Here is a 15203-nt window from a genome sequence, read left to right on the forward strand (position 1 = left end):
TCTCCTCAGATTTCGGGCAGGCTTCAAGAGAGCATTCCGCTGGTGTCCTTTCATTGAAGTTTCTAGCTATGATGAGCTGGAGCTCAAGACTACCAGGTTTCACCCGACTCGGCAAAGCAGCCTGTACACTGTGACCAAGATGGAGTCCATGACGGTGGTGTTTGACCCTAGCGATGCAGATAACACCAGATCCAGTCGGAAGAAGAGAGTGCCTCCAAGAGACCCAAGCTTCAATGGCTGCTCCCGTCAGAATTCCAAATCTGGCTCCACCACTTCAAGTTTCATAAGCTCACCCTATACTTCTGTGGATGAATATTCTTAAATCCATTTCCTGAGCGGAAAGAGTAGAGTGAGGCCATCATGGTGTCACCATAGTGTCCACACTCTCCTGATTGTCAGCCCTGTCTTACATAGTCTCTGTAAAAACGAAGGGCAATTTTTAGGCAACTGTGTTTCAACTGAGAAAGGTAGCATTTGAGTTTAACAAAGACACTATTAAGGTATTTGCCCCCTCAAAAACAAAATGGGCTTTAAATTTATTCTTTGAAAAATTTAATGATTGTATGTAACAGAAAAATATTTCTGAAAAGTATTTGTAAAGAGTTTCATTTTTCTCACTGAAAAATTACAATATATATTTGTGACACTAAAGTGACATATGATTTCCCCAAAAGATTAAAGAACCATAAAAATATAATGATGTGAGTGAATAAAAATAAAATCTATATAAAATGAAACTTTTTCATCTATAGCTATTAAAGAAAAAAGTTATATGACTTATTTTATGACTAAAATGATGGGAAATTAACCTTTAAGAGTAAAAATTAATGAAAATTTTAGCTAAAGAGAATTAACTCTGTAGGATAAAATTTTTTTGAGATTTAAAGATATTCACCATGAAATATAATTGAAAAAGAAACCTGATCAAATTATTAGGCAGCTACACACATTATTCTCTTTATTTTTCTGGGAAAGTGGCTTCAAAAGAAAAACGTAATCATTTAGTTCTTGACTATTACATATTTTAAAGAGCCAAACTAAGAAATAGTCAAAGATAGAACTTTAAAATGACAAAGCAAATCCTGATGATCCTCCTTATTTTATTTTTCACAAATATTTGTGGGTTTAAGAAAAAAAATAGATTACATAATAGTAAAGACGCTTTCTAATGAAGAAGGGAAGAATCTCATTTGTCTCTGAACCTGACTACCAATTTTTAGGCAAGAATTAAAGATACTAATTCATAGTTATGATAGCAGACAAGAGCATCTATTAGCTCCAAAGGAAAATGTATTTTTCCTGCATAACCCAAGGAAAAAGTTTAAGGTGAGTATTAACAACTGTATAGTGCCTTTCTTCTCTCCCCTTCCCCCACTGCGGAAAAAAAAAAGAGAGAGAGAGAGTAAGGACTAGGAGAAGGTATCAGAAATACATCTAAATGCAAAGCCTTAGGGCAAAAATCTATGTACTACTTATATGTACTTGTCTGAGTGCATGCTAAGTTGTTTCAGTCATGTCTGACTCTTTGTGATCCTAAGGACTATAGCCTGCCACGCCCCACTGTCCATGGAATTCTCCAGGCAAGAATACTCGAGTGGGTTGCCATGCCCTCCTCCATGGGATGCGCTAGTATACATATAGGTAAATCAAGTAAGATGTAGAAAACGGAATCAACTGTTAGAATAAAAAGCTGGACAAAATGTGGATACATGTGAACTAATACTGGGCAAACAGGAGTATAATATACATATTTCTACAGAAAGAACCTTCCTTTATCTTCTTAGATAATTCAGAAATTCCCCCAGAAAGAAATGAGCTAATGGTCCTAAAGAAGAATCTGTTTTACTATAAGAAAAAAATATACTGACACATTTCTGAGAGCTATAACAAATCAAGGCATACCATTAAATGTGGAATTTATCTTCCAGACCTCAGTGCTCCCAAGCCATCTTTTCTTGAATTAGAGATATCATCAATCCGGCTCAAGAAAGCAGTAACCTTCTGAGAATGTGGATGTGTAGTACAAACTTCTCCTTCAAAATATTCAGTTAGATTTTTAAAGCTATCCAACTACAATTACCTGTGACACTTTACTGGATTGTTATGCTTCCATAAATATAGGACCATTTTTCCTAAGGACAAGATAAACAACAATTCTTTTAAGAGAATACATGGTGTTTCCTGGCACAATGTTAAATTTTCCAATCTTCCTCCCCTGTTTTGGATCCAGCATCAGAAGTATCTAACTGTTACAAAGTGTTAAATGTCTAAACATCCCTATCACAAGTGTTTAATTAATTTATTTTAATTATACTAATAAACAGATACACATATATACATAAACATACAAGTGTGCAGACACATACAATCGGTTTAATGTATGCAAAAACTTCAAAGAATTAAATTCAAATTTGAATGCTGAAATAGTAAGCAGCCATTACAGAGTTGCCACAAACAGCTTAATAAAGTCTGTGAAGTTTGTATGCATGCTTTAGATAAGCAAATGTATTATTATTTAGTCCCTAGTCATTGAATATTGTGTTTAAGTGTTCATTCCAAAACATGTAAATGCTTATCATACAACATGAAAGTGTCAAGAAAAAGCCTAACATTTTAAAGCAAACATTTCTTCTTCTTAAACTTATAAATGATTGTGAGACCAGCATTAGTGATTTAGATGCATGGGACCATATTCAGCTGTAGATTGGAATGTGAAATCTGGCCCTCAAATTCAGTGTAATCAGCCATTACCAAGGCACATTAATACATCTGAAAAACGTAACTCCTGCCTTCACATATTATAGACACTCAACATAATTTCATAGAACATCTAAGGGAAATTATTGCTCCAATCAGCTGTTTTGTATGTTTTCTTGTTGTTGTTGCTTTGCTTGCCAAGGATCATCCTTCTGGCATGATGGAAGTACCTGAGGTCCAGGCAGTATCCTTAATACTTTTTACAGAAAATTGATATCATTAACTCAATGCCCATGACTCTTAAACTGAGACCTTATAAAGCAGAATATTGTAAGTTCAAAAATTTGAGAAGTAATAATAATAAGATAAATGAGTACAATATGAAAGAATGAAAGAGAGAAGATTTTAGTCCTTTTGTCTGAACCTTCACACTGAGACCTGTAGAATAACACATGGAAACCAGCTTTAGTAGGTGTCATTTTAAATAAGCTGTGCCAGCATTTTCATATTTGTCAGGGCTTGGAAGAATTGACTTCCAAAGTTCACTCTGCTCTCTGATGTTCAAGTTCACTGTGAATCTTTTTCATTGTTTGTCGGCAAGCACTGACTGGAAATACCAGCAGATGGTCAAAACATTCTAGATTTTTTTGTACCTAGATCAGCAGCAGAAAAATACAAACTATTTTGAGAGCGCTCTAAAAGTTCTCAAAAAAAGAGTCAATTAAAACATTCTTCTTGAAGACAAAAATAACTAACATTGTCTTTTCATTATTTTGCATCTGGACAAAATGTTTTTTAAATTACCTGCATGGGAAAACAAATAAAGCAGATGTTATTACTACAGAATACAACCTAACAGCTTTCATTTTTTTTAGCAAGCTCAGTATGCTGCTGTATTATTCTGTCTTCCAAATTCATGATGATGACATTTCTGACCCAGCAGCCAAATTCATATTCTTTTCCAGATCTGACCAATCTCATAAACAGAGATCTTAGGTACTTCAAAGTGAGCTCCATCCTTACAAAGCACACAGAAGAATGCCAAGAAGCTTAGTATCAAACCTCAGAAGCACAAAATAAATGTGAAAAATCAATGCTAGCTAGCTCAGAATCTGAATTTTATTTTTGTCAATGCAGAATTCCATCAGAAAACTTCTGATTAGTGTCTGGCAAATTATTCCATCAAATATAAAGGCAGGATAATTATAGAGACTTCTCACACTTTTAAAAGTAACAATCTGAGATACCACTTACTGTTGAGAGTGTGCCAAAAGTTAAGAAAATTCAAGCATGACATTGGCCAGGTTGTGAGATTTTCCTTCGGGCCAAGCATGAATGAAGAATAATGTCCAATAGTAACTGTGTGTTGTAAATAGCTTGGCAAAAATTCTGTGTACATAAGAAATAAATGTATATAAGGTTTGTAGCTAGTGAATAAAGTATTTTCAAGTTGCGATAATTATACTGAACATTAACAGATTTAATACATTCATTACCCTTTGTATGTGTGGTATATGTAACAGATTTAATTTATTTTTATTTTCCTTTAAAATCATTAAAAATAATATTAAAAATAAAAGCAGTCAATATTTTCCTACTGGTTAGCAAAACATATGTTATGGAAAGTTCTATCTTATCTAAACATACCTAACCATCCCTCAACACTATTTTGCGCTTCCTCCCTTATTTTTCCTCATAAAATGTCTAGTGCTACTGCTAAGTTGCTTCACTTGTGTCTGATTCTGTGTGAGCCCATGGACTGTAGCTAGCCAGGCTCCTTTGTCCATGGAATTTTTTAGGCAAGAATACTGGAATGGGTTGCCATTTCCTGCTTCAGGGGATCTTTCCAACCCAGGGACTGAACCCATGTCTCCTGTGTTTCCTGCATTGGCAGGCAAGTTATTTACTGTTAGTGCCAGCTAGGAAAACCCATAAAGGTCTAGTTTTCCTAAATTACTTTGGTTCAGAAAAAGCGTCTAAGGGGAACAAAGATATATAATAATAATATTCTGAGTAGAAAGCAGGAGCAGATTAACTGGAACATAGACTGAAAAGTGCATATAGCTAGAGGGCAGGAATAGAGGCGCAGACATAGACAGTGCACTTGTAAACACAATGGGGAAAGAGAGGTGGCCTGACCTGAGAGAGTAACACTGACGTAGATACACTACCATGTGCAAAACAATAGCTGGTGGGAAGCTGTTCTACAGGGAGCTCAGCTTGGTGCTCTGTGATGACCCACAGGGGTACGATGCGAGGGTGCAGGGAGGAAAGCTCAAGAGGGAGGGGATATATGTATACATACGGGTGATTCGTGATGTACAGCAGAAACTAACCCAACATTGCAAAGTAATTCAACTCGGATAAAACAAGTGCATGTAGCTGAGTATGGAGCAGAGCATCTTAGAGCCATGGCATCAGAGCTGCTGTAACGAGTGAGACTCGAGTTTATACCTAAGCCCCACCATCTGCTAGCTAGGGGCCCTGGGGCAAGTCATTGTCTGTTCTGCTGCTGCTGCTGCTAAGTCGCCTCAGTCGTGTCCGACTCTGTGCAACCCCATAGACGGCAGCCCACCAGGCTCCCCCGTCCCTGGGATTCTCCAGGCAAGAACACTGGAGTGGGTTACCATTTCCTTCTCGAATGCATGAAAGTGAAAAGTGAAAGTGAAGTCGCTCAGTCGTGTGCGACCCTCAGCGACCCCACGGACTGCAGCCCACCAGGCTCCTCCGTTCATGGGATTTTCCAGGCAAGAGTACTGGAGTGGGGTGCCATTGCCTTCTCCTGAGTGAAAAAAGAAAACAATAATTTCTTCAAAGTGCTAATGTGAGGGTTGAATGAGCTAGTGCATGAATAAGGCAGTCAAACATTAAATAAATGTTCAAAACATCATTGGTGTCATTGTGTTTATGGAGGGATTAAAGAAACCCTTGTTGCCTGTATCATTCTGCCCTCATCCAAAGATCCTTGAGGGGCATAAGTAGCCTATAGTCTCCTATCTCTGAGCTCTGGGCTGTTTCCAGAGTCTGCACAAAATCTCAGAGATTACCTGAGTGTTCTAGAAATTAGCCATCTGGCTGTGGGCCCTGAGTATGGAAAGCTATACAGGTGAAAGGTTAGAAATGGTCAATTAATAGAAGGAATAGCTTCAGACACATGGAACTAAACTCACTTCTTAGAAATGGTACAACCCTTTTAGATTGAATAATAAAAATGTTAAACTTCAGAAGATAAGAGATGAGGGAGGAAAAGCAGAAATTTTTCTTTTCCAGTTTCCTTGGCAGCATCACTGACTGCTCCAAGGAATAGTGCTTTGGGACAATTTCAGGTCAGGGGGCAGCCATGACCCACACTGACTCTCCATTTCCACCAGCTGCAAGGACATCTTATTTGGTTCAGTCTCTCAACCTCATTTAGTTACAAGCAATCGCTACCTATCCCAACAATTTATCATGAAAAGGGAAGGAGAGAAAAAAGCAAGATATCTTCACCAGCCACCACATATCCAAAGCATCAGGAAAGCTGATAAAAGATATCCAGTGTTCTATAGAGTCACACTACATCAACCACTATGAACCCGATCCATGTCGCCATTACCTCCTGCCTGGATTATCACAACAATCTCCATCCCATGCCCTCCTTAAAGTTTATTCTCAAGAAAGCGACCTGAGTGAGTCTTTTAAAACTGCATCACATCATCTCACATCTCTGCTTAAAATCCTCTCATGTCTTCCCATTCCACTCAGAATAAAAGCCAAAATCCTAACAATGGCCTAGAAGGCCCGTCATGATATGACCCTTCTTAGTTTTTCTGCGTTTCTCTCCCATATTCCATGGGATCCACTGAGCCATCTACATCAACTGCTTTCCTGAAATGTGTCAAGCATGCTACAACCTCAGGACTCTGGAACTGGCTTTTGAGTCTATGTTCCAGTTAATCTGCTCCTGCTTTCTACTCAGAATATTGCTTTGTCCAGTATGTTTTCCACCAAGATAACTGCATGACAAACTCCATCGTTTTCTATAAATCTTTGTCCAGTGAGGTTAATCCTGATCACCTCATTTAAAACAACAGATCCTCACCCCTACTCCAGTTCCTCCCAATTCTCCACCTTGCTCTTTATTTTTTCACAGAAGTGAAGTGAAAGTTGCTCAGTCGTGTCTGACTCTTTGCAACCTCATTGGCTATGAGAATGGACTATGAGATTCCATAGTCCATGGACTTCTCCAGGCAAGAATACTGGAGTGGGTTGCCATTCCCTTCTCCAGGGGATCTTCCCAAATCAGGGATCGAACTCAGGTCTCCCACATTGCAGGGAGATTCTTTACCAGCTGAGCCACCAGGGAAGCCCAAGAACACAGGAGTGGGTAGCCTATCCCTTCTTCTCCAGGGGATCTTCCCGACCCAGGAATTGAACCGGGGTCTCCTACATTGCAGGTGGGTTCTTTACCAGCTGAGCTAACATTAGCCTGCATTCATCATTTTCTAGAATACCATGCAATTTACTTATTCATTATATTTATTACCTACCCCCAAATAGATCAATATAAACTCTACCGAGGAATGGATTCACTAAATAATTATTAAATTAATGAGTGAATATAAAAGCTTTGATACAAAGTATAGTGGGGATTGAAGCCATCATTTCTTCATATAGCCATCATTTCTCTAGTAAGAGTATGTCAGATGACATTTTCCAGCTGTCTCTCACCACCAAGCCCCCTTTTCTGTATACTGTTCACTGTGAAACCAAGACTAATATTTTGTAAAATTATACATTCTCTTATTGCCTGAATTTGTTAGGGTCTGTAATTGGAGTCAGTAGAAGGAACTCAGAATGTAGAAGGGGAAAGATTCTGGTCAGCGGCGTTCTAGCAGCAGCAAACAGTTGACACCTACCGCTACCATCTTTCAACAACTCCAGCACAAGCTTTCCATGCAGCCACCAAGATAACAGTAAAAACCTTGCTACACCCCTTTAACAATCAGATACCAACTATACCACATTCCCTCATCTGAAGACACAGTTTACAATTTTTCTTGTTCTGTGTTAATCATATTTTCCTTAATAAGCATATGCTGTACTCTTGCCTGGAAAGTCCCATGGACGGAGGAGCCTGGTGGGCTGCAGTCCATGGGGTCGCTAAGAGTTCAGCACTAATGAGCAACTTCACTTTCACTTTTCACTTTCATGCATTGGAGAAGGAAATGGCAACCCACTCCAGTATTCTTGCCTGGAGAATCCCAGGGATGGGGGAGCCTGGTGGGCTGCCGTCTCTGGGGTCGCATGCAATCGGACATGACTGAAGCGACTTAGCAGCAGCAGCAGCAGCAGCAGCAGCAGCAGAAGTAATAAAAATCTTAAGAGTATCATTCTGAGGAGAAGAGTAAAACTATTTAAATGGAATTCACAGGACATCTCTCCATTTTTTCAAGGTTACCATGCCTTGCAAACTTGAAAAACAATTGCTACAGGTTTTAAAAGGTCAGAATATTTGGCTATTGATAGGCAGATGATATCACGATTAGGGGAAATTAACATAATTACTCTCTAAATATAATGTCACATTCATAAAGAAATGGTATAAATTAGAAAGTAACTCCTGTGACTCTGACAAGCCAAACAAGCAGTGATGAATGGCCCAATCTTCTCCTAAAGAACTTGAACTTCTGCCTGGTCTGAGATTTCAGGAGGATGATATGAAGACTTCTTTTAATTAATTTTACATTGTTTTAGCAATGAACCATTCTTTTCGGTTTATAACAAGATGCCCACAGCCCATTCTAAAATGTATTGGAAAGGATGTAGAAAAGGATTCTAGTGTATGAATCAAAAAGGCATCATACAGAGTGAAGTGAGTCAGAAAGAGGAAAACAAATTATTGTATATTAACCCATGTATGTGGAATCTAGAAAAATCCTATAGATGAAGCTATTTGCAGGGCAGGAATAGAGATATAGATATAGAGAACAGATGTATGGATGCATGGAGTGGGGGGAAGAAAGAGTGGGATGAATTGGGAGATTGGGATTGACATGTATACACTATCATGTGCAAAATAGATAGCCAGTGGGAACCTGCTGTATAGCACAGGGAGCCCAGCTCAGTGCCCTTTCATGACCTAGTGGGGTGGGATGGATGTGGGAGGGGTGGGAGCGAAGTCCAAGAAGAAAGGGATATATGAATACAAATAGCTGAATGACTTCATTTTACAGCAGAAACTAGCATAACATTGTAAAGCAACTAACTCCAATTTGGGGAACATGTGTACACCCGTGGAGGATTCATGCTGATGTATGGCAAAACCAATACAATATTGTAAAGTAATTAGCCTCCAATTAAAATAAATAAATTTATATTAAAAAAATAAAGCAAAACATTTTGAAAAAAAATAAAATAAAAGGCATCAGAATTTTGTCCTACATTCTAAATCAGAATCATTATCTATACCAGAGGTTATAGATATTGTTAGAATTGTTAGAATCCATCTTCCTCCAACCTCCAAATACCCTGAGTCTATTTGGGTGGGAAGTCCTAGTTAGCCTGCGAGGATAAATGAATCTTAAATGAATTTAACCACTGAACATATGTTTATGCACTAGACTAAAGAAGCACTAAAACATGTAAAGCCTCAGCTTTGTGTTCCTAAAATTTAGGCAGAGCTTCAAAGTACAAGACTCTTCATTTGGCAAAGCACCATTAATACTTAAATACGCAAGTATAGTGGGTAGAGAGTTTGCAAGATGCATGGATGAATGAACTGATTAATATGTACTGATGATAGCAACAAATTCTTAGCACTCAAGAAGCCACCGAGAACCTGAATTAGGCAAGTTCTAACCAAGTGCAACAGATCAAGGGGGATTCCAGTGGGGACCTTGGATCAGTGAAGAGGTGTATGAGGGTTTTAAGTAAGAGAAACAGGGCTTTCTTGGTGGCTCAGATGGTAAAGAATCTGCCTGAAATGTAGGAGACGCGGGTTGATCCCTGGGTCAGGAAGATCCCGTGAAGAAGGGAATGGCAACCCACTTCAGTATTCTTGCTTAGAGAATCCTATGGACAGAGGAGCCTGGCAGGCTACAGTCCATGGGGTCACAAAGAGTCAAACATGACTGAGTGACTAACACACACAAAGGTAAGGAATACAGGTATCTCAAAGACAATGTTGCATGCTTAAAAATAGTTTATATATTCAAAGAATTAATGCTAAAATGCAAATCTTGACAAATATGTCTAATTACTAAAGAATGAGGGATCTGACTGAAATTAAACTTTTTCTGCATACACAATAAAGGTATGAAAAGAAGAGCATATATCCCTGGCCAATATTCTTTACCTTTTCATTCCAAAGCCTTGCAAGTACAGGTACAGAATAACAGTTTATTTACTCAAGAATAGTCATCCAGGCTAATATGCTCAAAAAACTTGTGCAATTTACCTCCCAACTCACGAAAGACCCTGCTGCTACACAAGAATTCCATTTCATCTTACCTTATCCTTTTATGTTGCATCTCCTCAACCCAGCCATCCTGTACCACCACTGGGCAAGTCAGTGCTCTGCTTTTATCCTACCTTTACATTATCCCAAGGTTGGGTTTGCAATACCAAGAGTGGAAATGGTAAAGAGATAGCTGTCTGCAAACTCAAAAATTTTAGAAAGACTGCTAGTCCTCTAAAATGTACAGAACAAGGTGATATTATGGAAAACACAGACCTGTGATGCATTTATTAAAGTTGATAGCTTAACCACCTCAAATTAAAAATGAACACTAGTTTCAGAAATCAGATGTGCATTCCTTGAGAAACAAAAACTAAAAATAGTCCTCACAAACATAGCCAATTTAAAGTCATGAAATATTGTAGTATTTGAAGAATTTGACTTCTAAATATCAAACACATATCGGCATTAGTGCAAGTAATGATCAATTAAGTGCATGAAACAAAAAATGTATATTATAAAATAATCATTAAATATATTAAACAGTTTATTTTTCACACAAAGTTCAAAGATAGAATTTCTGTCTTTGAGAAGGAAGATGTGGGTCTCCTCCAAGCTGAGTGAATGAACTTAGCTCTTTCCCTCTGCAGCATCAGTATTTTCAAAACCCAGCTTCCAAAGTGAGTGCATTATCTTGAATCAAAGCATGAGGGAAATGAGTTTAGGTATGTCTGATTCCTAATCTACATGGCACCACCTAAATGCAAGAAGCCAAAGAAATATCGACCTTGGCTAGGCAGCAAATCCCCAGCAACAACTTTGCACTATGGGAGGACAGCATAACTCTTTCATGGAAATTTAGCCTCTGCCACAGATGATCCATCTGACCACTAAATGTCTATGAGCACCATTTGTGCTCAAATAGACTCCCCACACACCCCATTATAGACATCACAAAGTGACACCCAGTTACTTCATCCAATACAAAGATTAGGATATCCAGGTTGTGTGCAGCCCTCTCCATCTACCTGATTGGAGTTACTCCTGGCCCGGCAATCTAGTCTAAAAGACAAGCATCTGTCCCACCCCACATCCAATGTACAGTGGTGGGAAAGGAACAGAACAAATATAACTAACTACAAACTTAAATTCAAAAAAGGGAAAAAATAGAAGTAAACAGCAGGCACTGGTTTTAGCAATGATAAAATTCTAGAAGAAAAGTATTGTGTCTACCTGGCAGTGGAGTATTTTAGTAGCTGATTTTAATGACTGTCATATCTAAAAATACATGCTTCACAAATACATGTATAGAATCAAATGTAAAAATGAGATGTTATCAGCTCCCTTTACTATTGACTATGGTCGTTAAGACACAAGATAAGTAAAAATACCTCTTAAGATTATAAGCATACAAAATAAATAATTATACTTATTTTCTGCTTGGCAATTCAATTGCTTATGTTAGCATACTGAAAGGTACTGTATGTATCTTCTTAGGTTATTAACATATATTTTAACATTCTACCTAAGTGTTGAAAATAAAACTTTTAATATAGAAGATTTAAATACTTCAGAAAATTGTGTTTTTAGGTTTTATAAGGATGAATATAGGAAGGAATTTTTTAGGCAGTTTTCCTTTTTGTTCTTGGATTATTGGAAACCTTCTTTCAGACTTGGAGCTCCAAATTCATAGTAAACCAAAATTAAGCAACTGCTTTGAAAGTTCTTTTGACCCTGATATGACAGTTACAGTACTCATGCTAGCTAGCTGTTTTCCTCAAGCTGAAAAACCTATCACGCCAACTATCTCAAGTTCAAAGAGATGACTGCCTCCTCCCGATGGCTTAACTTCTCTTAGATTTCACCTCCTAATTTCTCTCAGGAATCAAAGGACCTCCAACAGACATGAATCAATCATTCCTTTTTTTCCCATCAGAGTCCATGAAGCTCAGGGTCAAGTTTAAAATGTAGTCTATTTACCTCACATAGTAACAGAAGAGGAGACTGTTAAGGATAGCCACATATGGATAAAGGTGAGAGCAGCTAAACATTATCTAAACATTGTATAATTGCTTTGGTACTAATTCTCCTCAATGATCATACAAAATTTCATTGTTCAGTACAGGGTTGAGACAACCGTAATTTTTAAATGTATCATTATGCTCATCCTCAGAAACATATATACAGACTATGAGGCACAGAACATTCACAATAATCCATAATATTATGCCAAGGACATAAGGATTTCTTGCCATGTAGATGTGGAGATTGCTCAGTTTATTTTGTCTGTTTTCAACAAAAAACACTTATGTGAAGGCAAGAGAAAATCATGTCCAATTTAGTAAAATATTTTTAAAGTTCACATATTTATTTCAGCAAATAAAATTCATCTTCAATCAGCTTCACCCTCTTTGTTACCAATTGAAGCACTTATACAATATTTTTAAATCATGTATAGCTCATTAATTTTTATACAGCTTTATAAGGTAAAATATTATACCTGTATTTATTTACTAATTTAGTAAATAAATGAAAACACAAATATTTTAAGCATCTTGCCCAAATTATGCAGCTTGCTTTTGGTGAAAATAAAGCTCTGAATCCAGAGTATTTGACTCCAGAAGCTACCTATACCTTTGGCTAGTAACTTGTGAGATCCAGCTACATAAAATGAAATAAAGGTTATGTATGTCTGTCTCTGACTCTGCTAATAATCTTAGGAAGCAAAGAATCCTGACACATTCTGATATTATAATCTTTAAAGAATGGATAGTATACATTGCATTTGGTGGTTTTGAACTAGAGGAACTGCTACCATCAAACATTTCAAAACACATAGAATTTTCAGAGAAGATTCTGACCAGTTAGATGCTGAAACATCTTATGAGGTCTGGTTACCCAGTAAATAAATGTCAGTCCTGGTTCTTAGTCTAAGCCTGCAGCATCCCAGAGTTAACTCCAAATTCAGTAGTTGAGTAATATTAGCAAATCTCACAAGCAACTGGAGAAGATATCAGAATACTAGCTAACTAGCATATTAGCTTCCTACATGGAAAAACAATTATTCAGGAAATTTATTGAGAATCGAATCAGAACAAGAGTTATAGTCATTTTCTTTTATGAGTTTTCTCTGTATGTTTTTCCTTGGACAATTCTTTAACTATGACTAAGACACTGTTGACAAATATAACATCTGTTCTTTTGAATCTCTCTTGTTGAATCCTCAAAATGCTATGTCCCAGTTTCATTTCTCAACAAATAATTTCACTACAATATAGCAAAGGATTAAAGAATATATTTATAAGGTGCCTTGAAAGAGCACCTCTGTCTGCGTGGGAAAATTGGGAAGAAAAAAAGGAGATGTATATTGAAAATTTTTCACAGGAGAGGTGATTCTTGAGCTGAATCCTCAAGGATAAATCTCTTCTCCAAGGAAAAGAAAAAGTGAAGCACAGGGCCAAGGAGGCCTAAATAATCTACATTTTCCCCCACTAACTTTTAAGTTACTTTTAAAGTTAAAAGTAAAGAAAGCTAACAGTACATCATTAGGCAACCCTAAAATTATCTTGAGGCTTGACTATGCCAAATAATAAATCACTTCCACTAGGCAGAGCCAGTTACCTTTTATAACATCAATTTAGATTCACACAAAATGACCTCTTCACATTCTCCTTAGGTTCTTCCAACCATGCATCAACATCATAAGAACGGATAATAATCTGATTACAAATGATCAAGGCCTTTCTCCTCTGTAACTTTCAGATCAAACTCAGAGTCCAGTGTGTTTCCTAAGTCAGTAAAGGCAATTAAAAAGAAATATTTTTTAGAGATTCTAATTTTTACTTGAAAAATAAAAACAAAAAAAAAATACATTGGGAATTGAACTAGTATATTTTTTCTTTCACCCATGTTTTCTGGCCAGAAACGTTTTATCAAACACTGTAATAAGACAATGTACTGAATCTAAGCAGATGACCAGTAAAGCCATTTGCTATCTCCTATTCATGCTAAGCTAGACCATGGAACACTATCTTGGTGGGATTATTTTGACAGCCAAGAAGGAAGAACAGAGCCCCTACCCCAAACCTAAGGAGCTGATTTACACAGAAAGGGTATTAAGCAAACCTGCACAAACATGGACATGGTCTAAGAAAAGGATATCTTTTAGACTACTTCCAGCATACATTCACTGGCACCCAGTAAAATGGATAACAGCTAAAAAGCACACAGCATATAATACTTGGATCTTGAAGTGGATAATCATGAAGTTCCAAGACTGTTTAGCTTTCACAACACTAACAGCTAAAAAACACACAGTATATAATACTTTGATCTTGAAGTGGGTAATCATGGAAGTTCCAAGACTGTATCCACTAGGTTAGCCTGAGTATTCACCTCTGAAAATATTTTTTCAAAAACACGTAAATGAGGGTTATAGAAACAATGGGACAACATCTGGACCTGTAGAAGACAGTGATACAAAGACTGCACATGCAAGACTAGGAATTCATTTTCACATTAGCTTTTAGGTAAAGGAAATCTCTGTAAGTTGATTCCTACTAGCTGTGATGGTAGGATTTTCAGAAATCTTGAGATGGGCAGCTAACTTGAGTTAACCCCTAGGTAATTACTCCCAGTCAAAACGCCCACTGAGGCTGCAGGGCTGTGATCCATATAAAGAGCTGAGAGTACACGAAAAGCTTGAGTGGATATGTAAGGCCAGCTCGGCCAAGAGAGTTGGTGATGGTGGATTTTCCCAACACAGACACCCCGACATGAATGCTGGGGGCGGGAATCCCAGGTGGAATGCTGGACTTGGGTTTGCTGCAGGAGCCAGACTCTGAAGTCTGAGAGAGGGGTCTACTCAGGGAGGAGTACTAGGGTTACCAAAAACAAGAACGTCTTGTCCCAGGAAGGTCAAGTAATTTTCTTCTGACCCATCAATACTTAACATTAATGAGCTGCAGAACAGAGTTAGTATGTATTCTTCTGACATCATTAGCCAAAGCGTCTCCCACTCTATTGAGTTGCCGACCTCCAGGAAGAGCCCACCGCCTAGAGGTGGGGC

At 37.7% G+C, this 15203-nt stretch overlaps 1 protein-coding gene across 1 annotated transcript in view; it reads left to right on the forward strand.

Annotated features, from left to right (window-relative positions):
* The window catches only part of TACR3 (tachykinin receptor 3), a 72991-nt gene extending 72669 nt beyond the window's left edge, over positions 1-322 (forward strand). Inside the window, 1 exon segment of the mRNA XM_052642133.1 lies at positions 10-322. Coding sequence (XP_052498093.1) covers positions 10-322 — 313 coding nt within the window.
* The last annotated feature ends 14881 nt before the right edge of the window (positions 323-15203 follow it).

The sequence above is a fragment of the Budorcas taxicolor genome, chromosome 6 (genome assembly GCF_023091745.1).
Source record: "Budorcas taxicolor isolate Tak-1 chromosome 6, Takin1.1, whole genome shotgun sequence".
Taxonomy (NCBI): domain Eukaryota; kingdom Metazoa; phylum Chordata; class Mammalia; order Artiodactyla; family Bovidae; genus Budorcas; species Budorcas taxicolor.